The sequence below is a fragment of the Ruditapes philippinarum genome, unplaced genomic scaffold, assembly GCF_026571515.1.
Source record: "Ruditapes philippinarum isolate M1 unplaced genomic scaffold, ASM2657151v2 ctg208_1_1_1_1, whole genome shotgun sequence".
NCBI classification, from domain to species: Eukaryota; Metazoa; Mollusca; class Bivalvia; order Venerida; family Veneridae; genus Ruditapes; species Ruditapes philippinarum.
Genome location: NW_026858626.1, coordinates 10,606 through 37,524, shown reverse-complemented (window position 1 = coordinate 37,524; position 26,919 = coordinate 10,606). Strand labels below are relative to the sequence as shown.

The 26,919-nt window shown below is 32.7% G+C and overlaps 1 protein-coding gene across 1 annotated transcript; it reads left to right on the top strand.

Moving 5' to 3' along the window:
* Window positions 1-1,164: 1,164 nt before the first annotated feature.
* LOC132753755 (ATP-binding cassette sub-family C member 5-like) lies at window positions 1,165-26,342 on the top strand (the record flags this gene model as incomplete). The annotated part of the gene is made up of 23 exons (XM_060744279.1): window positions 1,165-1,654; window positions 2,461-2,577; window positions 3,342-3,500; window positions 5,069-5,216; window positions 5,919-6,066; window positions 6,557-6,642; window positions 7,911-8,084; window positions 10,322-10,384; window positions 12,603-12,687; window positions 13,340-13,488; window positions 15,516-15,623; window positions 16,554-16,698; window positions 17,431-17,573; window positions 18,234-18,305; window positions 18,950-19,074; window positions 19,362-19,434; window positions 20,690-20,893; window positions 21,188-21,347; window positions 21,757-21,933; window positions 22,513-22,700; window positions 23,319-23,465; window positions 25,124-25,253; window positions 26,176-26,342. Coding segments are annotated over exons 1-23 (3,327 nt in total), but the record flags the coding sequence as incomplete, so codon positions are not given.
* Between the last annotated feature and the right edge of the window lie 577 nt (window positions 26,343-26,919).

Sequence of the window (26,919 nt, the reverse complement as noted above, 5' to 3'; positions counted from 1 at the left end):
CTTAAGGTATCAACTTCAAACTTCAAATATATGTTCCTTATCATCAACCACATCTTATGTGACAAGGTTCATAACTCTAGCACCAATATTTTCAGATTTATCTCCCCTTGAACTTAGACTTTTCCATAAAAAATATTATTTTTTACTGTCACTTATTTATTTCTAAAGGGATCAACTTCATACTTCAAATATGTGTACCTTATCATCATCCACATCTTATGTGACAAGGTTCATAACTCTAGCACCAATATTGCAAGAATTATCTCCCCATAAACTAAGATTTTTTTTTACTAGAAAAATGTTATTTTTCACTTTAACTTTTTTATTTTTAAAGGTATCTACCTCAAACTTTAAATACTTATTCCTTATCATCAATTACATTTTATGTGACAATGTTCATAACTCTTGAAGCAATATTTACAGTTTTATCTCTCTTTGAACTTAGGATTTTCTTTAGGAAATATAATAACTTCTTTACTTTTTAAGGTATCTTCTTCAAACTTAAAATATATATTTCTTATCATTACACAAATGTTGTGTGACAAGGTCCATAACTCTAGCATGACTATTTCTAGAATTATTCCCCTTGATCTTGGAATTTATGTTAACAAATGTTATTTTTTTACTAAAACTTAATACATAATTATACATAATTGATTTTTCTTTCATAGTTTTGTCCTCCTTACTGCATCCAGTATTTTATTAGTCAAACTTCGCTGTCTCCTGTGACAGCTCTTGTTATTTTATTTAACTCAAAAATAAAAAGCATTTAAATGCTTTTTAACTGAAATCGAAAATTAAGTGTATTCCTTTATAATCGATATTTTTCTGTTTTAGTCCTCATCTATATTTGATGTTTTTAGGCTTTTTTTTCTCTCAGTGGAACTCCTTTAATGGTTAATTATTAAAGCAGAGGTGGGTCATACTGTACACTCCTATGAAATCTTACAACTATAAAACAACACAAAATAATTTTGTTTTCTCATTTGTTTAGATTCATGCTATTGTTTCACTTGTATGTGTTTTTGTTTTTTGTTTATTGAGGTAAAATTCTAAATGCAGATTTCATGAATAAATTAGCATTTAGCTATGCACAGCTTGCATTGGTACTTTAATCAAAGTTAATATACTTTTGAAATGTAATAAACGTTTTTGCAAAAACTGATTTTTTATTTTATCAGGTGAACAGATGAACCACAGGTGAAATGATTATTTGAAGAACATCAAAAGTTTACTTGGATATTAGAAGTCGTATTCTGAACGCATTTCATTCAAGATGTGAACGATGATTAACAATGTCTTCACGTGACTCAGACACAAAAAATCTGCTTGAAAAAGCAGAACAGGAAGGAGATGTTGCCATGACAACAGAAAAGGTCAAGGTTGCTGCTCAAGATCAGTCAAGTGCAGGCCTTGACCCCTGTGATGTAGAATTAGAGAAATGTAAAGATGACGTAGAAATTGAAGACGCTAAACTAGCAATGACTGATGATGTAGATGTAACCATGGAAACTGAAGAAGAATCAACCAATGAGAAGACAGGATTAATAAGCAGTGATAGTAGTAGTAGTGATTCGGAGGATGAGGGCAAAGGTCAAGGTCCAGTACAAACTGAAAGTGATATAGATTTCAGAATAGACAATTTAACAAAAAGGTAAGGATAATATTTTGTGTAATTTATAGAAAAAAAATGATATGATAGTCTTGAAAAAAAATTGAATGATAATTATAATTATGTTGATTGATAATTTTTTAAAAATAACAGTAAGTTTTTAAACAATGAATAACACGCTTTGTTTCATATCATTTTTTAAGGCCGTCATTTTGCCTTCAGTATGAATTAAGTTGTAAATTAATAATAATGTTACTTTACCTTTAGAAAATATTGCTGAAATAGAAATATTTAAGCTTTCCTATTTTCATTTTTGAAACAAAATTTATGAGGTATATGCAATAACATGAATTTAAAGCCTGAATTAACACAGGCAGAAATATCAAGTGCATGGGGTAACTATTAAAGTATTAATGGAACACAGCCTCATTATCACAAACAGTTATAATGTGCTGGGTTATTCCGGTCTGTATCCCGACAGTTGGTGCAAAATTCCGATTATTTTTAGTTGACAAATGCCGAGTCTGTACTTCTGTTGTAGAACAGAGATGAGAATAACCATATTTGAAACAAATATAGATTAAAAGAATGATAAAAAAGTTATGTTGAATAGCCCGCAGCTGTTGCATAGATCTGCTATAATTGTTTTGAGTAAGTCATGCAAGTACCTGCCTTTGTATAAACAATAACAAAAATTGATCATTTGTAAGTTTCTATGAAGTTTAAGAACACAATGAATCTGCTTTTTCTACTTGTAAAATACAAACCATATTCTTGTGATCATTATTTAGCTTTAAGTATTGTTCCAAAATTATACTGTATTATACACTATTATTTTATATTTTCAGTTTGCAACAATTGGATGTCGGCGGTTCTCTGTCTCCGGGCTACCCTGTACACCGGAAAAAATTCAAACGTTATAAAAACTCATTGAAAGGTGCCATACCAATCCGGTTTGAGAAAAGGTAAGATTAGATATGTAAAAAGAAAGTACATGTTTTCTATTGAAAGTTTGGTTTATGCGATTTATTTTGATATGTTATGTGCAGGGCTCTTGTTATTGCAAATTTGGGCCAGAATATTAAAGGCCCAATGTCTCCATTAAAACAGTTACTTTGCTTCCTTCTACCCCCTGAAAATTCACATTTAGGAAAAGTGGATCACATGAGCATGTTCTGTATAATGCAAATGGCTGCTGAACAAATACGACATTTTAAAATCAAAATTGATCGCCTAGACTGCAGATTTTTCATTAGATAAGCAGCAAATTAGATATTTATACTTTTAAGTACTTGTTAACTTGACTGTTCTGAAGAAAAAGTCAAGCTATTATGATCGCTGCGGCATCATTGTCGTCATGCAATAACTAATGTAACCCATAACTCAAATAGTTTGAAGGTATCTTTATAAAACTTGGAGTACTTGCTTCTCATGACCAAAGGCAGTTGTAAGCCTGAGTCTCAAAATGCTAATGAGAGCCTATATACAGTATGTGATTACGGTATTATTGAAATGAGAAGTTTTAATGATATGGTAGAAAACAACTTTGTTTCTCTTTCTTTTATATGTTTAAGTACAAAGGAAATAAGGCATCTACCATCAAGGACAGAGTCTAATTTTTTAGGCAGAACGATAAGTATACCTCTAAAATCAAATCTTTATGGTCATAGATAAACTTGCTTAAGATAAAAAAGGTTAGTTTTTCAAAAAAATCAATTTTTAATTTTAGGGCAAAAGATGAGTTTCCTATGGAAAAGGCGGGATGTTTGTCCTTGATGACCTTCAGTTGGCAGACGTCAATGATGTGGAACATATATCGGAAAGGAATTGACACCATTAAAGATATGAGTATAGGAGACAGTGATAAAACCAAACCTAATGCTGACAGGTAATTTCTTGTATATCGGACCGACGTTTTGTTAGTTTTACCCATGCCGGTTTTACATGTGTGATGAAGGGTGCCAGATGAGTCTCATGCCATACGTATTTTATCAATGAACCGTGTTCAAATGATCTCATTTTTGGGGTATTTAAGAATGAAACTGCATGCTTTAAGGATGACGCTTTTTTCCTGTTATAAATGAAGTGTTAATTTGTTACGCCTTTGTACGAAAATAGCTACGAGTGACATGCCATAAAATTTTATTGAAAATTGTTTGATTGAGATAAAGCATTTAAAATATGACGGAATATGGTAGAATATGCAAGATATAAATATTTGACATGTTTGCGGTCCAAATTAGAATCTCCGTCCCTCGGGGACCTACTCATACTTCCCTTGGGACGGACATTCTGATCCAAATAGCAACATATGACGGATATTATTAGCATCATGAATTTTTAAGTATACAAAATTTTATTTAATTTTACCCATGAAATATGGTGCTATATCAATCAAATATATTTCATATTTTTTAAAAAACAAATATGAAATATAAATATGAAAGTGGGCAGAGTCAAAACTCATATTTATTTTAAGGGACTTCTTTCGCCATTTTGTCGGAAAGATCTGATAAATACAAAACAACTTTTTGTTTAATTTGTTTTGAAAACTATCTCGAAAGATAGAAAATGGTCTAACTAAGAAAATAAATCTGAACACCAATATCTTTAATTCAGTCATTAACGCTGTACAGACGCTTAAAGATCGTTAACGTGAAGTCACAATGTAGCGCTAAATATCGCGTGCAAAACAAGACAATAATTATATTACTGTGCGCTGTATAATTGCAAATGCGTAGCAAGCAAGGGGGTTCTTAACCATTTTCCTTTGATGTTGAAATTAGATAAAAAGGTTATTTTCGTTTTTCGTGAAATTGAATAATTTTTTTTACTCAAAAAGGTAAAAAGCGCATATTTTTTATCACTGTCCCGGGTCTTTTGAAAAAATTTGTGGGGCCCCTTTTTTTAGTTTCATGAAAATATTTATTTTCACGAAAAAAAAGAAAAAAAATTCCCCTTTTCATTAGATTATTTTTCCCCAAAAATTTTTTTCCCCCGAAATGAATTTTAAAGTTCATTTATTTTAAAACGAAATCAAAAAGTACTACAAAAATTAGAGTCTGGTCGATGGAAAAATGCAGGGCCCCCTGGGTATGTTTGGGAATGACTAAACTTTTTGGTTTTATATTTTTTTATTTCCTGGTATTAAAAAATCATTGCTGGCTAAAATGCAAAAATGAGACATTTAATACAGATTGGCTTAAATGCATTGTAGCATACAATGTATTAAATACCCTTTTGACTTTTATTTACATGTATGTGCACATTTCGACCCTTCAATGCAAGCAGCAATGATTGATTGTGTATGTTATACAACTGTTGTTTGTTTCTCAGAGTCTGAACTTACATCTTGAACTGACTGAAGTAAACAGTGGTCATTTCCTCATGGTTTGAAATGAATAACTGTTTCACCAGGTCACCTTGTATCATCTATTTTATCTGATATTATTTCAGATTGGAGAGGCTATGGAAGGAGGAGGTTGCCAAGAAAGGTACAGAGAAAGCGTCTTTCTTCATGACCGTACTCCGATTTGCAAGGACACGAGAAATATTAACGTTCATAGCTTTAGTCATTTCCTGTGCACTGTCATTCTCTACACCTGTAAGTGTTTATTATGATGTCATAAATTTGTGATGTAATGAATTTGTGATGTCATTTGTGATTTTATGAATTTGTGATGTTATTATCAGTTGTAAAGATTTTAATTCATTATCAGAATAGATATTGAAATTATATTTGAAAAAGTATTTTTCTGCATCAAGTAAAGATATGATCTCTTTGTTTAAACATAATATGTCTGTAAGCTCAATTGTGTATAAAATATGCATTTTATATTGTCCAATTTTGAATGAGTTTTCTGGAAGGTGATAAGTTGAGGTGGACCTGTGGAGGGTTAAGACCTATGATACTGAGGTTAGAAAAAAAAAGACGCCATTTACCAGTTGGTCATCTCTTCAAACTCTAAATATTGTATAGTTTTAAGAATGTTTATACAAACATCTATTGTTTCTATATTATGTATTATCTACAATATTGTAAGTTATAGTCCACATATTTAAGAATTAAGAATACTTTGGGTTTTCCCAGCTAATCTTGTGGTACAAACAAATTATCACAGTTAAAGTTTCGAAAAATAAGGGCAACAGGTTGACTTATCTATTGTGAATGGTAGTGCATCCTGAAGCTATATGGATCAATGTTTGTTTGTACAGGGTGATTAGCTAGGAAAAACCCACATTTGCAGAATTCTGAATTAAATCTTTTGTAAATTATCATAAATATGTTCTGTCTGTTACATTTCAGGCTTTTGTTCTACACAGATTATTACTCTACCTAAACTCCGGTGATATTAACCTCGGTTTTGGCCTAGGACTGGTGGCCGCAATTAGTGTGACAGAGTTAGGCAGATCTCTATTTTTTGGCCTAACTTGGCAAATTAACTATAGAGCAGGTAAATAATACTATTTTCCTATTTGTTGTGCAGATTTCTTAGCTCACCTATCAACATTGTTGACCTTTCATCATACAATGGCAAGTTATTGTCTTGTATTTATCTGTCCACATTTTCCTAACAACATCTTACTATAATACCCTTACGTCAATTTTGAAGAAACTCCATAGAGGTTTCATGCATGAATCTAAATCATTTCTGTTTAACATGCAAATTTTAGTTGCCATGGGAACACAAAAAAGTCATCTTCAAAAGAACTGAAAGGGCATAGATATTTTACATGTTCATGTAGTATAAATATTTGGATTTTTACCAAGGTAATAGAAATTTTGATCCTGACCTCAAAACTCTGACCTGTGGTTCAGTTGATCCTGTTCCAAATGGTATTTCATAAAATTTATCCAAAATATATGGCTCACCTAAATATAAATCACTATATGAATAAATGAATAATTAATTCAATATTAATATATGATCTTTTTCTGTTAAGGTGTAAGAGTAAAAGCTGGTGCACAAGGTCTGCTATTTAGGAAGATTTTAAGGCTGAGAAATCTAGGAGACAAGACTGTAGGAGAGGTAAATATAACAGTACAACCTCTGTATAGCAACCACCTTTATAAAACAAAGATTTTGGTTGCTTTTGAGAGGTGTTTGCTGAACAGAGATTTAAATTATTGACTATTGTCCTATTTACTCATGGTAAAAATGATACTCATGGTTGTTGTAAAGAGGTGATATTGTTGTACAGCTGGCTGCTGTACAGAGGTAATACTATACCTGTGTACTGAAAATTCTGTCTCTAAACAAACTTTACACAATTAACTTCTCGATAAAGCTTTATATTAAACAATTTTTAATGTCAGATGTTTTCATATGTCAACATTTCTTTGTGATAGATTGTTCTTATATAAAACATATGATTTGCTCAATTAACTACACTTGATATTCACCACTGTATTTTAGCAGTCTGAAAAATGATAGGGCCTGCACAGCAGGTTTTTTTAACTGTTTTGTCAGACCTTTGGTGTACAGTTTGCTGACATCATCCTGAAATCATATTAATTAAACCTTAAAGGCATATTATGCCTTGGAAATCCATATAATTTTATATTAAATTCTTAAGGAATGTCAAATATGTGTTAATTTATGTTAAAATAAAGTTAAAAGAGCATGTAATATGATAAACAACTGAAGAATATAACACGTAACTTGCAGTTATGTGTTGTAAAGTTACAAATGTAGCTGAATGTAAACCAAGCAGTATTTTGACTTCTGTTTCTGTTTTGATACTGGAATCCCTGTGACTTTGATGAACTGCTCAAGGTTTAAAGCAGGGCAAATCTGTAACAAACATTAAGCAGGGCAAATCTAATACAAAAATTAATCGGGGCAGATCTATTATTAAAATTAAGCAGGGCAAATCCATTATGAAAATTAAGCAGGGCAGATCTATTACAGAAATTAAGCAGGGCAAATCTATAACAAAAATTAAGCAGGGTAAATCTATTACAAAAATTAAGCAGGGCAAATCTATTACAAAAATTAAGCAGGGCATATCTATAATGGAATTTAAGCAGGGCAAACCTTTTATGGAAATTAACCAGGGCAAACCTCGAAAATTTAGCATGGCATATCTATTAGAGAAATTAAGCAGGGCAAATCTGTAACAAAAATTAAGCAGGGTAAAGCTCGAAAATTTAGCAGGACATAACTGTTATGAAAATTAAGCAGGGCAAGGATTAAAGGCCCACTGACACATTAGTAGACAAAAAGTATATTTATGTATGGTTTAATAAACAGACTTAGCATGATATTGGTTGAAATACATATTTTTTTAATTGCAGATTGTGAATCTCGTAGCCAATGATAGTCAGCGTATATTTGATGCTGTAGTTATTGGCCTTCTTCTGTTGCCATGCCCGGTGATCTTGTTAATGGGCCTCGTTTACATGCTCGTTCTCATTGGTCCTTGGTCCCTGATTGCCATAGGGATATTTGGAATAATGTATCCAATCATGGTAAGTGTATTGAAGCATATTGTTTATTAACCCTTTCACTGCCATAGGGACGGCTTATGCCGTCCCTGTTATTTTCGGCGTATTTGCCATATGGACGGCTTTTGCCGTTTCTATAATAATCATAATAATAATAATAATAAATTAATAATGATAATAAAAATAATAAATATAAAGAAAATTATACCATCAACAATAATTATTATTATCTAAGTATATTTGGAAACATATATAATTATTATAATACTAATGACAAATAATGATAATAATTATATTAATTAATAATATAGTAATTTCTTAGAAAACTCTCTGGCGAATAGGTGATCAATAAAACAATAACTCTCTGGCAGCGAAAGGGTTAATGGATGGAACATTAATTCATAGACTTTGTTATTAGAATAGGAGCTGAATGATTAACCAGGTAGATAAAAGTGAAAGCATTTTCTTGTCTAGGCCTGTGTTTTCAGGGGAACAAATCTGTACATGTAGGATGGGGAATTTTCTCTTGCGGGGGAATTTCAGTCAATTTTTCCTGCACATACATGCAATATAACAATACTCATGTTGTTAACTAAAACATTAAGTAAGCTAGCTGGATAGCTTTCTCACATGAAAGAATCCAAAGTCCCTGTCGGGATTCGAACCCACAGCAGTGAGGGGCAAGTGGTTTGAAGTCAACGACCCTAACCACTCGGCCATGGATGCCCCAGTAAGCACAGTGTACATTACAGTACACTGCAATAAACAATAATTCAGTGCAATGCAGTACAATACATTAAACAACAGCACTGTACAAATATGCAGTACTATGCAATACAAAACAATAAACATTAGTACAGTACAATAAACAATGGTGCAGGACATTTGTACAGTACAGTAAAGTAAAGCACAACACAACACATTACAGCATTGTAATACAACTCAATACAGTGCGCTACAAGTTTATTTTAAGTAAACACATTACGCGCATTCAATCTCATTAACTTATAAAAGTCAGAAATGCAAAGAAAAAATTTCATTTTTTTTGGTGTTTGAAATGAAAGAATATGCAATATTAAGAAATTTTTTAGTTATCTTTGTATGAAGATTTAAGGTAACTCTGTATTCAGAGCACGACGCAAATTTTGCATTTTAATACTGAAAGTGAGATATACTTAATTGAAATAATTTCGTTTTTTTCTTTAATTAACTAAAGGCATACTTTTAAATATGCTAATTTTATATCATCATCAGAAAATGATTACGAGTAATCGAGGTGTTTACAAGAGTAGTAATTCGTTAATCTAAATTCAAAATCACGAAGGAGTTTAGAAGTTTATCTTTTACACTGCATCATGTCATTAAAATGTAATTTGACTGACGCTGTTTAATGAATATTGATTTTTCCTGCCTTGCCAGTAACCGGCTCAATTTCTGTAATGGATTCAATCCGATTTGAATTTGAAACAATGCAGTAATAGATGACAGTACTGAAATACAAAAAATTGAATTACTGATACTACAGAGACCTGTGAAACTACACAGATGTTCTAGTAATCCACAGTAATCAAAGACATTTTTCAAGTAATCCACAGTAATCAAAGACATTTTTCAAGTAATTGACAGTAATCAAAGACATTTTTCAAGTAATTGACAGTAATCAAAGACATTTTTCAAGTAATTGACAGTAATCAAAGACATTTTTCAAGTAATTGACAGTAATCAAAGACATTTTTCAAGTAATCCAAAGTAATCAAAGACATTTTTCAAGTAATTGACAGTAATCAAAGACATTTTTCAAGTAATCCACAGTAATCAAAAACATTTTTCAAGTAATCGACAGTAATCAAAGACATTTTGTTCAAGTAATCAACAGTTATCAGTAAAAAAGACATTCTTTCAAGTAATAGAAAGTAATCAGTTATCAATGACTTTTTTCAAGTAATCCACAGTAATCAAAGACATTTTTTACAAGTTGTGGACCGTAAACAGTTATCAAAGACCTTTTCTCACGTAATTGACAGTATTTTTCAAGTAATCGACAGTAATCAAAGACATTTTTTTTCAAGTAATCAACAGTTTTCAGTAATCAAGGACATTTTTCCAAGTACTTATCAAAAACTTTTTCTCAAGTTATCAACAGTTGTACAGACTGGCCTAGCTCTATACTGGTGGCAAAGACTTATCACTCTTGGTTAAAGATTAAGTTTGATAACTATATCATAATTATGTTTAATTTGTTATTTCTCTTTCTTTTCCAGTATTTTGTTTCTAAGCTGACCACATATTACAGAAGAAAGTGTATAGTTATAACAGATAAAAGGGTAAGACATTTAGATTTCTTGAAGATGTTGTGTTTTGTTTAGTTAATATTGTTTTACTGTAGTTGTGAACATATAAATGTTTGTTTTTTAGCTCACCTGAGCATGCTCAGGGTGAGCTTTTAGGATCGATGATTGTCCGTCGTCCGTCCGTTCACATTAAGTTGTTAACACCTTAGCGGTCGCATTTTTGCCTCAATCATCATCAAACTTGGTCAGGATGCTTATCTAGTTGATAGCTCGGATGAGTTCGAACATGGGTCATCTCGGATGAGAAACTAGGTCACAAGAGTTAAAAATAGAAAAACCTTGTTAACACTCTAGAGGTCACATTTTTGCATCAGTCATCATCAAACTTGGTCAAGATGCTTGTCTAGGTGAAAGCTCGCATGAGTTCGAACATGGGTCATCTCGGATGAAAAAGTAGGTCACCAGAGCTAAAAATAGAAAAACCTTGTTAACACTCTAGAGGTCACATTTTTGCATCAGTCATCATCAAACTAGGTCAAGATGCTTGTCTAGGTGAAAGCTCGGATGAGTTTGAACATGGGTCATCTTGGATGAAGAACTAGGTCACCGGAGCTAAAAATAGAAAAACCATGTTAACACTCTAAAGGTCACAATTTTGCCTCAATCATCATCAAACTTGGTCAGGATGTTGGTCTAGGTGATAGCTCGGATGAGTTTGAACATGGGTCATCTCGGATGAAAAAGTAGGTCACCGGAGCTAAAAATAGAAAAACCTTGTTAACACTCTAGCGGTCACATTTTTGCATCAATCATCATCAAACTTGATCAAGATGCTTGTCTAGGTGATAGCTCGGATGAGTTCGAACATGGGTCATCTCGGATGAAAAACTAGGTCACAGGAGCTAAAAATAGAAAAACCTTGTTAACACTCTAGTGGTCACAATTTTGACTCAATTGTCATCAAACTTGGTCAGGAAACTTGTCTATGTCATTGCTGGGAATAAATCGAACATGGGTCATCTCGGATGATAAACTAGGTCACAGGAGCTAAAAATAGAAAAATCATGTTAACACTCTACTGGCTACTGTTGTGATCCAAATATTCTGTTAATTGATCTGAAAGTTTGTTTTGATGATTTCTAAGTCAAGATCGAACATGGGTCATCTTGGATGAAAAACTAGGTCACACCGCCCAAATATGGAAAAACCTTGTTAACATTCTAGTGGTCACATTTTTGACTCAATTATCATCAAACTTGGTCAGGATGCTTGTCTAGGTAATTGCTTGGATGAGTTCGAAATCGCATGTGAAACTAGGTCACAGGAGCAAAAAATAGAAAAATCTTGTTAACACTCTAGTTGCTACTGTTTTGATCCAAGTATCCTGGAAATTGGTCTGAAAGTTTGTTTTGATGATTTCTAGGTCAAGTTTGAATATGTGTCACCTGGGTAAAAAACTAGGTCGCACTGCTCAAATATGGATAATCCTTGTTATCACTGTAGTGGTCACATTTTTGACTCACCTGTCATGAGACTTGGTCAGAATGCTTGTCTAGGTAATTGTTTGGATGAGTTTGATAAGGCAGGTGAGTGATCTAGGGCCATCATGGCCCTCTTGTTTAACTTATACAATCCACTTATTTAGCTGTGAACAAATTAATGTTATCAAATCTCAAATCCATTTACCTGTGTTGTGAACAAAAGAAATATTCACTTTATTAAATCTTTACTCCATTGTCTTTAGTCATGAACTTAGAAATGAATGCATGTTAACATATCTTATGTCCATTTACCTTAGTTTTGAATTAATAATGATCTTGAATTTATTAATCTGTAGTTCTGTTACTTTAGTTGTGAACTGTTCACAACTAAAGTAACAGAACAACAGAACAAAGAAATGAATTAACATTGATAAAACTTAATTTAATTGATTTGATTTTTAATTTAATTTGGATGTATTTTTTGGGGGTACTTACATCATGTATCAGGAATTCTAGCGCCTCTATAAATTCACTGAGGCCCTACTGGTGGGGTTCAAACCCACTGTTAATTGAGGGAAATTTAAGGCAAAGTGAGCGGCACAAAACAACTCTGGCAATGAGGCCTTACTGGTGGGATTAAAACACATAAGACCTAAAACATTAAGAGGCAAGACATTTGAAATTAGGGGTTGCAAAGAGCTCTTTCAGGGAGGTCCCCATATTTTATTTAAGAAAAAAAAGCAATCTGTTTATAGAATCTGTGTTTATAGGTACGGATGATGAACGAGCTGTTAACATGTATAAAGTTGATCAAAATGTATGCCTGGGAACAATCATTTGCAAAAACTATTTCAGGTAAGAAAATAACTGTTTAAATAAATAATAGCCTGTATATTAGGCCAGCATTAGTAATATGTATTTTTCCCCCTCCTCTGACCCATGCCAGTTTGAGTAGGGTAGGTATGATGGTAAAAAATTAAATGAATTTAAAGGAAAGAAATAGTGAATGCTTAAGAATCTGTTCAAAGTTTTTATAGAACTAAAGTTACAAAGTTTTATTCAATATACATCCCAGTTTATTCATTTACATCATTCCTCCTGCTTCTGCTACTTTCTTTAGATGAAATGCATGTAACATGCTTTGAAATGATTATTTAAATTTTTTAAATTTCATATTTTTCTCTTCTGAAAAATGAACTATTTTTACGTTTCTAAGACATAATGTGCCTTTTATTGAATGAATTAAATTGAGCTGTGGCATGACAAAACCAATATAATGAGTTTGCGACCAGCATGGATTAAGACCAGCCTGCGCATCCGCGCAGTCTGATCAGGATCCATGCTGTTCGCTATCAGTTTTTCTACTTATTATAGGGTTTGTAAGCGAACAGCATGGATCCTGATCAGACTGTGCGGATGCGCAGGCTGGTCTGGATCCATGCTGGTCGCAAACCCATTATCATTATGTTGGTTTTGTCGTGACGCGGCTCAATTTATTATTTTACAGTGATACGAGCAGAGGAAAGGGCAATTCTAGAAAAGGGGGCATATGTACAAAGTATCAGTACTGCAGCGGCTCCCCTGGTGCCAGTTATGGCTGCAGTGTTCACTTTCCTTCCATATGTTCTGACAGGAAATGAACTTACTTCAGTGAAGGTAAGATTCTGCTAGTTTTACATTGGGAAATGAACTTAATATAATTAAGGTAAATTTCTGGTAATCTTAATGTGAATAAACTGGAAATGATATCAGTATAAGTTCTGCTACAGTTTTGTTTTTTTACACAATTATGGGAAATGAACTTAAATCAGTTAGATTAAATTCCTGCTATACCCTTTAAACCACTGGAAATAAATTTCTGGTAAAGTTTTTATTCAATGGGAAATGAACTTACAGCATTTGAGTTAAATTGCTGTTATATATACAAAAGGGAAATGAACTGCAGTCAGTGAATGTAAATTTCTGTCATACCATCTATTCCAGTGAAAATGAACTTACGTCATTAAAAGCAAAATTTTTTCTACAGTTTCTATACAATTTGAAATTAACTTCCTTCAGTTTAGTTTATGCTTTAGTTCCTACACAGCCTGAAATGACCTTCATAAGGATAAATTTCTTCTCTAACTTTCATGCAACTGGTAATGAACTTAACAGCAGTGAAAGCAAGTTCTTTAATAATTTCCTATTCAGCAGGAAATGAACTGAGTACTTCATTGAAGGTAAATTTCTGCATTACTTTCTATATCACAGAAAACTAACTAACATCAATTTATGTATACTTCTGGTGTGCCTTCTACCCCTCTGAATGTTACTTTGCTCATGGTTAAGATGAATATATTCATACGCACAATAAGTGTGTAAACTGTCCATAAAATAGTTCGTTTAACTACGATTTATAATAAACTTCTGACATTCTTCACTGGAAATTAACTATGGTGTACTTCTGGTATACTCTTTATATCACTGGAAATGGTATATTTCTGGTGTATTTTGTATATTAGTGGAAATGGTAAACTGTCGACACCACTTGTAAGGAACTTGCATTAGTTAAAGTTTACTTACACCATAGAAAATAAAGTTATATTTGTGGTGTACTTTTTATATCACTGGAAATTAAGTAAAGTATTCTTCTGGTTTACTTTCCTTACAACTGGAAATGAACCTTTAACAGTTAAGATAAACTTTTTGGTATATAAAAATTGCTAACTTCAAATTGCTTACACATAAACATAGCTGGTTTGTTTCCATAAAATGATAAAAATCTCTCTTGTGGTAGAGCTGCCAAATTTGCTTTGCAGTGGCTCAGCTGCTTTTTTAATATATGTGCGTACAATAACATAAAAGATTCCTCTAATGTTTCTAACTGATACAAAAAAGTATGTTTGTTGTTCTACAGTTTAATGATAGCTTTAGCCAATTATTTTAATGATATCTTTAGCCAATTATTTTAATAATATCTTTAGCCAATTATTTTAATGATATCTTTAGCCAATTATTTTAATGATATCTTTAGCCAATTATTTTAATAATATCTTTAGCCAATTATTTTAATGATATCTGGCCAATTATATTAATGATATTTTTAGCCAATTATTTTAATTGGTTTTAAACAAATTTCCGTGAAGTAAATCAACAGTCCAGCAACTTTTATCATGAGACAATATTTAAGCAATAATAATGTAAATTTTCAGTTAAGAAGGCTTGCTTTTATGGTCACTAAACTGTGTCTTGTGGCATTGTGAAACCATTGAAACATTTTATCTATTAGTTTAGGTCAAATGTAAGTTATGTAGGGTTTGATGGGTCTACAATGCTCAAAAGGGCTGCTTCTAAAGCGACCCTGGCCTTTGTTGGTTTGACTTAAAATCCAACAAACAAACAATGAACTTTTAAAATATGTTACACAACTTGGCATAATCTTTTACCTAAGATATTGTTACTAGCACTGACTGCATACTATTTACCTGAGAGGCTTTAGAATCCATGCCACATCCATGCCACCCATGCCATCTGCTCATGATCTGCACTAAACAATTTTCTAAAAATTGACAAATCTGTTTAAATATTTAGCATGTAAAGGGTTGAAAGAAAAAGTTGCAGCTCGACTGAAAACACCATTGAGAAAATCTGATAAAAAACCAAAAAAAAACAAAAAACATATATTTTGTGTATTATATTTTCAGGCATTTACTATTATAGCAGTGCTGAATTCTATGAGATTTACTGTAGGGGTCGTACCCTTTGCAGTCAAAGCACTGGCGGATGCTGCTGTGTCCTTTAAAAGATACAAGGTATATAATTATCTTAATAAAGTATGTTTATATTGTATATTCATTAATAATGACCACTTCAGAGCGCACTTTGTACACACTGTGTTATGGCTTTATATTTATGCACTTAATGCATGTTTAAAATTATAGTGTGATTTTTAAGTGAAGGAGCATAATGCAGGCAAATTGGACTTCATTTTTCAGTTAAATAAGGGTAAAGTAATGTTACATAAGGGGAAGTCTACTTTGAAAGACTTTCATAGACTTTAGCTTCTTTTTTTATTCACTCGATTAAATATGCGAGTGGCTTTTATTGGCACACTCTGTTCAGAAATTCTACAAGCTATTAGCAAGGATACGTACCTAAATTCCAACCCTGTGTAACAGTATAAACTGTTCAGAACAACACCTTTTGGGAGAGAAATATTTTGGTTGTTGATTAGAGGTGTTGCTCTACAGATGTGTAATATAGTGGAGATTTTTACTTTTGGAGGAAATAATGTTGTTATAAAGAGGTAGTTGCTGTACAGAGTGACATACTGAGGAGGCTATACTGTAATAACTGCACAAATTTATACTATATTTACTCTCTGATAAGCCATGTTTTAGCTTATTTTTTACATCAAAATGCCATCTAATCACAGAAATGTTAAAAGAAAGCATGAAAAAGTGTGTAAAATTGAACCCCCGACTTATAAGTGGATCATTTCATAAATGAATATATATGAAAAAGGTAGAGAAAATTGACAGTTTAGTACTCAGGTAATGATTCCAGAGTTGCTGTTTAGTTTATTATTTGGCAGGATACATCTGTAATACTATAACCAACAGGCATCAATCCTTATCAATTGTACTAGCTGTTAAAATTTGAAGAAGGTAACCATTTAACATAAATGTTTTTTATGTGTGTCTTTTAATGCCAGTTATAACATAGAAATTTTGTTGTTTCAGAACATTATGTTAATGGATGAGATCAAACCCCACCCATGGCAAGTGTTTAATGATAAATATGCCCTTGTGTTTAACCATACAACATTTAGATGGGAAAAGGAATCCACAGGTGATAAAGGTGGACAGAAGAATGGCAAAAAGAAAGGTAATTTTACCCTTGACCTGCTATAATTGAAGGTGATTAGCATTTGCCACCAGTTTAGAGCCAGGCCATCTGTGCAATGGATTTGAAATCTGACAAGGCTCAAGGCTATGTTGGTAGTTCAATTTTTTGTATTTTGATATTGAGATGCTTTGATTTTCAAATGGACTGTTCAAAATTCAAAGCAGGGCAAATCCACAAATTGAGCATGTTAATTCTGACAGAGATTTTGAATAAATGCATTTCTTATTGCATGTAACAAAGCTTTCAAGTTAGCTTCTGAAAGGTTGATGGCTGTACATGGATGTGTCCTTGTGCCTGAAATAATGCATGATGAGTATCGGAAGTGATTTGTTTGTTTTGGTTTTTGCACCAATTTTAACACAATTGTGGTCATCTTGGTTGTTGAACAAGCCAACATGCTTTTCCTTGATAACTGACAAGTAATTGTTAAATTCTCTGCAAGTGACTGACTTCTTATCCCACATGATTTGTAAATCTGCATTGAGAGACAAACGACCATTAGTCTCAGTTTCCGAGATCAGTTGTCCCCAGAAAAATAGCCTTGACCGAGGATCAAACTAGGCTCTTCTGGAATATGATCTGCTTAATGACCTCCCGTAATGGGCAAACAGGCACCTTAGGTGACTTCCACCACCAGTTAAGCTGTAATTTGCCATATGACATTTTTTAGAATGGTTGCAATGACTTAGAATGTGCGTTATATTTTTGTAGAAAATGTTTCAAAGACAAAGGCAAGTAATGGTATGACAGTTCAAGAAGAACTACAGAAATTGAAGGAATCAGAGCATGTCAATGGTGATGTACCCTTTGTTGATACACCAACCCTACAGGACCTTACCTTTGTTGCTGAAAAGGTGAATGAATGGAACACGGTTTTCTAGTTTAGTTGATAAAGAATATATGCATGCTTGCATATATGGGCTTGGCACACCCTTGCCTTTTTACAAGTTTATTTGAAAACTACAAAATAAGCAAGTAACCTCTCAATGGAAATGCTTTTAAAGTTTTTTTCCATATATCAGTGCTTATCCCCTTTTGTGTAAAATGATATACACAGCAATGTTGCATGTTTAATAATGATAGGAAAGTGCTTTTTCAAAAGACTAAAAGACCCTAAACAAATACATTAAAGGATCTCCACTGAGGTTCAAAAACTAAAAAAATTAAAGTTTGAATTTCTAACATAGCTCAGCTGGTGCAATTAAAACAAATAAATATGCATAATATAATTAAGAAATATACTCAGAAATAAATTGAAAATTATATTTTTATGCAATTCTTAACCGGTTTGAGAGAAGAGTGTTGCAATTTTCAGTCATAGTCACAGTTAGAATAATTATTCTGGAAAAACGGAGTGAGAAAATGATCGGAATTTTTGCAAACATGTTACTGGACATCAAATGGAAATTAATAGAGAATAACTATTTCCAGTGGAGTCCCTTTTAGAATGAATTGAAAACCAATTAATAGATAACCATATTTTGTTATGTTCACTATTTCTATATGTATTACAGGGTAAACTTATAGGTATATGTGGTAGTGTGGGATGTGGAAAATCATCCTTGCTGTCTGCAGTGCTAGGAAGGGTAAGTTATTATAATACACCCAGTGAAACATTATATAATATCAATGCTATAGATGAATTTATTTAAGAAATATATAGTTTCTGGCTCATCAGGTGTTGATCAAATGCGTGTGCGCGTGCATATGTGCCTGTGTGTGCGTTGATGTGTCATACAGAAACACATAAGTGATATTGGAACATCACAGCTTTTATTGTTGAAGGAAGACCTAGGGTATAACTGCACAACTACAGGAAAGGATGGACACCTTTTAACCACCTGCCTTTCATAAGATAGCTGGATAGCTTCTTCACTTAAAAGAATATATAGATCCTGATTTTATACAAAGCCATAGTGATAAGGGACAAGTGTTTTTTCTGCTAGAATGTGAATTTTTTGTGGCCTGTCTTTTGGTCTAATTTCATTGCAGATTAGCTATTACAATATTTTAAAGGGTCTTGTTTATGCCTCTATAAGGTACTCACCTCTAGCTTTAGAAACTTTGCCGTCAGATGCCCGCATGGCATGAGCATAAGTCAATGTGATGATCCTTGATGACATATCATTCAATACAATATAATATTTCGTTTCATGAGAAATTCTGTAAAAATGTTTTATAGTATATATTGTATATGGAGGAGATATTTTATAAAGGTTTTGTTATACAGATGATTCATGTGTCAGGAAAGGTTGCTGTACAAGGTACACTTGCCTATGTCACCCAGCAGGCCTGGGTTATGAACACTACAGTTAGAGAGAATATCTTGTTTGGTGAACCATATGACCCGGATAGGTATGTCCTCTAGAAATAAAATTTACAGTGTGTAAAAATATATCTCTGCTGCAAGCAGTTTGAAAAAGTGTTGTTTATATTTTGAAAAAGAATAATTCCTGGTTTGCCAATAAAATAGGAAAAAATTGTATAACAAGATATAACATTTATTCTTTTATATTCTTGTGTTATCTTTATTTATCTTGATTAACGCCATGTATTATACATGTACAGGGAAGTACTGAAATTTTATAAGAGTAACATTAAATATTTCCTGACAAAATATAAGATATAGTTTCATATTACAGGTATCATGCAGTGGTAGAATCCTGTGCTTTACTACAAGATTTTTCTGATTTTGTTGACGGGGATCAAACAGAGGTAAGTTTACAAACAACTAAATTTAGATATGTATACAAGATGAAATGTTGTTCAAGAACCTATTCCAAAAGTAAAATATGTTTTCCTAGTCAAAGAAATGTTTTGCTTACAAAATATAAAGCAGTGGTTGATAGTTTAAGGTATGAGATTCTTAATATTAAAAAAAAAATAGCCAGCTAGCTTACTGAAGGTTGGTGGTTTTACTCAGGTGCCAGCTTGTGCCTGAAATACTGCGAATTCACTTATCTTCATGGGCATGAAATTTTGTGGTTTTATCAAAACGGGCATTTTCTTGGGTTTTTATATTCGTGGATTTTCAATTTCTTGTAAAAAAAATAAAAAAAATAACCAAAAGTAAAAGTAATCTTACACTTAATTGCAGCACATTTTACTTACCCCATGTACATATCTTTAGGTCCACACAGACTTGTCAATAATTTTAATTCTTGCCTCTGGGCAATCATTACACAACAATCAGCAGAACAACACCGATGCATGTGTGTAATATATAGAATAGAGACATGACAAGAAGTTTTTGTTGCAATAAAATTTGGTTGGATCATTAATTCGTGGATTGACCTACCCACGAAAATTCATGCCCCACGAATAATAATGATTTTACAGTAAGGCGAGAAGCGGTATATGATGGTCTTCATCCACCAGTAAAGCTGGAAAGTTGCCATTTGACCTTTACAGTGTAGATGTGACTTAAAATCCAACAAAAACAAACAAACAAAATAAATAAAAGGGCTTCTTAATATTACTCAAGAAACAATCAGAACTAGAAATTGTAAAACTTAGGTAAGTCGAAGGGACTTGTGTAAAATTTTTGACACATCAGGTCTTTGACTTGTGAATCTGTCTCAATTTAAAGGACAAAACTGTCTTTTTTTACAACTTAATTACAAAAGGCCTGATTAAAGGAAAGGGAAATAACTAGCTATAGCAGTGTTTAAAGCAGACCTAGTTCACCAGTATGAAGCAAGACTGACATTCCAAATGGCTGACAGTCTTATCCGACTGTATAATTTTGACTGACTTATTTATATATCAACCTAGACACATTGGAAAACATGCCACTGCCAATAAAGTTGGAATGTTGCCATATGTTCTGTAAAGTGATGGTACAATGTTAAACAAACTCAACACACACAAGAAGCGCCAGAAACAAACCAAAATCTGTGTGTCCCAAAGTGTGTTTCTCTGCATATGCTGTATATGTTTTTATAACAATTTTATTTTACTTAAAATTCAGATAGGAGAAAGAGGTATCAATCTCAGTGGAGGACAAAAACAAAGGATCAGTCTGGCACGAGCTGTCTACAGTAATAAAGATATTTACTTATTGGACGACCCTCTCTCAGCAGTTGATATACACATAGGAAGACATATATTCTCAGAATGTATCATGAAACAATTGAAAGGAAAAACAGTGCTCTTTGTAACTCATCAACTTCAGGTAGGGATTTATTCTTCTTTCTTTTCAGATGAATGTACACGAGTAATTCCAAGTTTGCCTATAAACAGTGCTTTTAAGACTCAAGATATTTTTTCTTAATCTTGTCTGAATATAGATAAAAGTATGCCATAACTTGTAGTTGTAATAAGAGCTGTGATTACAAAGAGAGTTAAACCTAGTATACTTTCATTGACGGTTCAATAACGCTTTGATAAAAGATTTTTGTTTCTCTACTTTAACGGCAAGCAGAAATTTAATTTAGATTTTAGAGACTACAGACTATCTATATTTCAGTATTTAAGTAACTGTGACCAGGTGATATTCATGAGAGACGGTGCGATTACAGACACGGGTACACACAGCGAGATGATGAAAGCCGACACAGAATACGCTAACCTAATAAAGATATTTTACACACAGGAAAAAGAAAAAGAAGCTAGCATAGACAGTTTAGGTTAGTTATTAATGTTTGTATTTTCTTTAATTATATATAAAAAGCATTTCAAAGATCACAAATATTTTTACATTTTGTATGGAGCCGACAAGGTAATTGTCACTTACCCCTCACAGTTGTGAGTTAGAGTCCCATAAGGGACTTTGGATTATTTGTATGAGGGGTCTATCAAGCTAGATTATGGAAGGTCTGTGGTGCTACTCCTGCCTGAAATAATCAGAAAAAGGGCACATGAGGTCTTCCTACATCAGAAAAGTCAGCATAATTATAATCTTCACAGAGTTGGTGTGCCATAAATTCCTACAAAACAAACATTCCTTTAACTCTTAATGTGTTTAATGCAAAATAAAAGTTAATACCTCTAATATTAAGCCTATGATTATATAATAACTCTTCGTACTTCCTACAGGTGGTTCAAAATCTTTGCACAGACAGTTCTCTGTAGATAAAGCAGTATATTCCAGACAGAGAACTATATCTGCATGTTCTCAGGATGGTAAACAGGATGTGAAGAAAGATTTGCTGAAACAGATGAGTGTAATGTCAAATAGGACAATGAGTGTTGATGATGAAGCCAAACCTGAGGGTTTGTAACATTCTAAGTCTGTATTGCATTGTTAAGTAGTTTTATTGGATTTTTGTCCTGCTAAGATAAGAATTTTATTGTATTTTCAAGCTGAGAAAAAATCATGGAGGATATATTAGCCACATAATAGTTCCATCAAACTTCATTACCAATACATAATCTATATTTGGTATATGGTGTAATTTGAATGGACTTATAATTCATTTCTGACTTAGGATAAATGTTTTTCTGCTATCCAACACATATTTTGTAAGCATTTAATGAGCTGTACCCCTGTGCTCATAGAGCCTATACTGGATGATTGATATTTATAGAAATATATTAACAAATTCTGTTGCGATATATCCTGTTACTGACATGTTTTCATGCTACAATAAAAGATTGTCACTCAGTTGACAATCAAACATAGCATTGTCCTGTTTTAGAATCTTTCTGTTCTTTGCTTCTGTGAAATTTCTTTTTAAGTGTCTTAGCTTTTAAGTCCTTATATAAGCTTTGTAGGGTGAAATATTTTATGAGTTATGGATTTTATGAATTTGACATATGAATCAGTTACAGACATACTCTCTGTCATTATAGGTGGGAAGTTAATAGTTGCGGAAGAGAAGAAAGAAGGAAAAGTTGGTTGGCCAGTGTATCAGGTGTATATCAAAGCTGCAGGAGGTTACATACTGTCTGTCCTCGTGTTGTTATGTTTTGTTCTAGCCATAGGCTCTCAGTCCTTCGCCGGCTGGTGGTTGTCATTTTGGTTACAACAAGAAAGTGGGGTAGGTAGCTGACCTTTTTGCTTCTGTGATGCTGAAAATAGGCACAAAAAAAATTGGGAAATGACATTTCTGATAAAATTTAAATGGTCTTATTCTACTACAGTAGAACTTCGATGTGTCAGACTTTGATTAGTTGATTTTCTCAATGTGTGTAAAAGTGTAAGTCCTATATACATGTATGAGTCGAATTTTTATGTGTCAAACTTTTGGATGTGTCAAAGTTTTTACATTGTCCAGAAAAAATAATTAAAGAATATTTTACCATAAGTCAAGGTTTATCGTTCAATTTGACAGATGATTTTGACACTTTTTCTAGTCGGATGCTGATGACTTACTAAAGTTCTACTGTATTTAGGAATTACATTTAGTATCCAAATTTCAATTTATCCATGGTAAGGGATGTCTGCTGCTGTTGGCTCATAGGGAAGACTGGGCTTGCCTAACTATGTTGCCTCTTTAATAAAAGTCTTTATTATTATTTAGCTAACTTCAAATCAACTCCCACCAGTAGTGTTTGAGAATTGCCATATGACATTATAGTTAAGGTGTGATGTTAAATCCAACCATAATATGGCTATGATGATTTAATCTAAAGAATGAGAACATTTTTTGTTTCAGAATCAAACTGTTACTGTGGAAAATGCAACATTTATCAGTGACAGTATCTCAGATCATCCTAACTTGAGCTTCTATACAACAGTTTATGGTACCAGTGTGGCAGTGATGATATTCTTAACTGTACTCAGAGCTTTTGTTTTTATGAAGGTATTTGTGGATTTTGAGTCATTTATTTTTTAGCTCGACTATTCGAAGACTATGAGAGCTATTGTAGTCGCCCCGGCGTCGGCGTCGGCGTCAGCGTCCGCGTCGGCGTCTGCGTTGGTTAAAGTTTTTTGTAAAGTCAAATATCTCAATTACTACTTGAGATATTCAATTGAAACTTACAATACTTATTTATAGTAACAAGGTACATCAGATTGACAAGTTGGATAACTCTGCCTACAATATTGACAGAATTATGCCCCTTTTTAACTTAGAAATTTTGGTTAAAGTTTTTTGTAAAGTCAAATATCTCAATTATTGCTTGAGATATTCAATTGAAACTTACCATACTTATTTATAGTAACAAGGTACATCAGATTGACAAGTTGGATAACTCTGCCTACAATATTGACAGAATTATGCCCCTTTTTAACTTAGAACTTTTGGTTAAAGTTTTTTGTAAAGTCAAATATCTCAATTATTGCTTGAGATATTCAATTGAAACTTACAATACTTATTTATAGTAACAAGGTACATCAGATTGACAAGTTGGATAACTATGCCTATATTATTGACAGAATTATGCCCATTTGGAACTTAGAAATTTTGGTTAAAGTTTTTTTGTAAAGTCAAATATCTCAATTATTGCTTGAGATATTCAATTGAAATTTAAAATGCTTTTTTATAGTAACAATGTACATCAGTTTGCAAAATTGCATAACTCTGCCTGCAATATTTGCAGAATTATTTGCCCCTTTGAAACTTTGAAATTTTGGTTAAAGGTTAAAGGTCTTCAAAGATATTTACTTGAAACTTTACACATGCACTTAGGGTCATACTATCAAGCACTTAGAATAGTCGAGCGTGCTGTCCTACCGACAGCTCTTGTTATGGTACCAGTGTGGCAGTAATTGAAATAGTAACTATACTTTAAGCTCTTCACCAGGTCATAATATTGTACTTGTCTTAATTCCTAATATAGCAGTCTGTAGTTCCAGTGTGGCATTTATTAGTATAGTAACAGTGCTCAGAGCTTTAGTTTTTATGAAGATAATGTTTAATTTAATATTCCGTGTGACATGCTGGTACAAGGGTGTCATTAATTGTTATATTAACTATACTTTAAGATTTTGTTTAATTGTTGATTATTTATTAAGGAAACCCCTGTATACCATTATGTCAGTAACAAGTATATAAAATATACTAAAAGTTTTTATGGGGTATATTGTTTATGTTTTGACTCACTTTGATTTTTCTGTAAAACCAGCTTATTTTTGTCAGATTTGTTAAATTAAAGCTGCATGATTTCAGATGAGGCAAAAATAGTTCAAGAAAATTTAACTTGAGAAAAATGTACTTAGATTTTAAGTTAGGTTAAATGATACAAGATTCATGTTGCAGTATTTATTACCAATTTTCTACTGTGTTAGTAAGGCAATAAAGGTTATTTTTGCATATTTTGATCTCTTTCTGATAGTTTGCATGGATTGTAAGTGCCTGTTGAAATATGTCAATAACTTCCTCTGTTCTCCTCACAAGATTTTACTTTTAAATACATTTTCAAAATTTTCATGAAAATTAGCATGAATCTGGAGGCGTGCTGCTTTAAAACGGAAATTAAATTTGTGTTACTGTATGAATTTTCTATTCTTCTAATTCAGGCTACACTGCGAGCATCCAGCAACATGCACAATGACATTTTTAGGAAGATGATGGCTTCCCCAATGAAGTTTTTTGACACAACCCCAGTTGGAAGAATTATAAACAGATTCTCCTCTGATCTTGATGAAAGTATGTTACTATTTCATCATATGTTCAGCATTTTGTGAAAATTTTCAAATCATTCCCTCTCCAGGTTTTTCCAGAATCATCATTTTTATTGTGTCGCCTTGAAAAAGGCGACATATAAGGATTACTTTTGTCGGCAGTGTCGGCGTCATTGTCGTCGTCTGCGTCCCCTTAAGCTTGTCCGGAAGCATAAGTCAGTCATTATAAGTTGGATTGATTTCAAACTTGGTATGCATGCTAATTATAATGACCCGAAGTGCAGTGCACAAGAACCGGTACTCTGCACCTCATACTTTTTTTTGTCCAGGCCATTTCTCCTAAAGTATAAAAGCTATGGACATGAAACTTCATAGGATGATAGATCTCATTAAGAAGAAGTGCAGTGCATAAGAACTGGTACTCTGCATTTCTTAATTTTTGAGTTATTGCCCTTTGTTAATTTTCATACTTTATTTTTGTCCAGGCCATTTCTCATAAATTATAGAAGCTTTAGACTTGAAACTTAATAGGATGATAGATCTTATTGATAAGAAGTGCAGTGCACAGAAACTGCTGCTCTGCATTTCTTATTTTTTAAGTTATTGCCCTTTGTAGATTTTCAAATTTCATTTTTGTCCTGGCCATTTCTCCTAAACTATATTGTTCACAAGGTGACACATCCGACTCGCGGAGTTCTAGTTGCACAAAATAACGTTACTATGCTTTTCACTCTAATCTGGCTAAGAATCGCACAAAAATTACTATTTAATTCTTAGCATATTTTTATTTTATCCTTTGCAGACTTTTTCAATTTTAAGTGTTTCACTTGATTTACGGAAGAAATTGAAACTTTATGTTTTTAGGCTTTTTTTCCTCAGTGGAGTTTCTTTAACTATATACATACTCTATGTTTATAGATCACAGAGAAGTTTTCTTTATTTTACAGTTGATGTGCGTTTACCGTACATTAGTGAGATGTTTCTACAGAACATGTTGATGATCTTGTTTTCACTGGCAATAATTGCCTATGTATCTCAATGGTTCCTGATAGCCCTGGTTCCAATGGTTGTGGGCTTTCTTATCCTTAATATCATCTTTACCTCAGGGGTAAGTGTATAAAATTTCAACAAAGTAGTTATTTAATATGACATTATGCCCATTAAAGAGTATATAGTGAGTGAATAGGTGAAAATCAAAATAAGTTTACATTTCATGTTATCAGGAACTCGGCAAATGTGGGGTTTTACCAGCTAATCCGTAGGTTATAAACAAACTTTAACTGTTGCAGATGCATGGTGCACTGCCTGTCACATTACATTAGTCAACCTGTTGTGCTTATTGTTGAAGCTGTAACTGTAAAAGTTTGTTTGTACATACAGATAAGCTGGGAAAAACCCAAAATATTCTTAATTCCTGGTGTTGGTCTAATTCAACAAATTAGTTATTTAAAGAGACATTAAGACTATCCAAAGTGTATATAGTGAGTAAATATTTGATAGTCAAAATAAGTTTACATTTTGCCATAATACCTTTTCATTTTATAATTAAATTCACATGGTCAATTATAAACTCGCCTTGCTCAAGGAAATTTCTGTAAAATTCCTGCAGAATTTACATGTAACATTCACTTTATAAAAAGTTTGTTTTTCATTTAGAGGCAGAGTTATATTTTATCTTCTACATTTTCAAA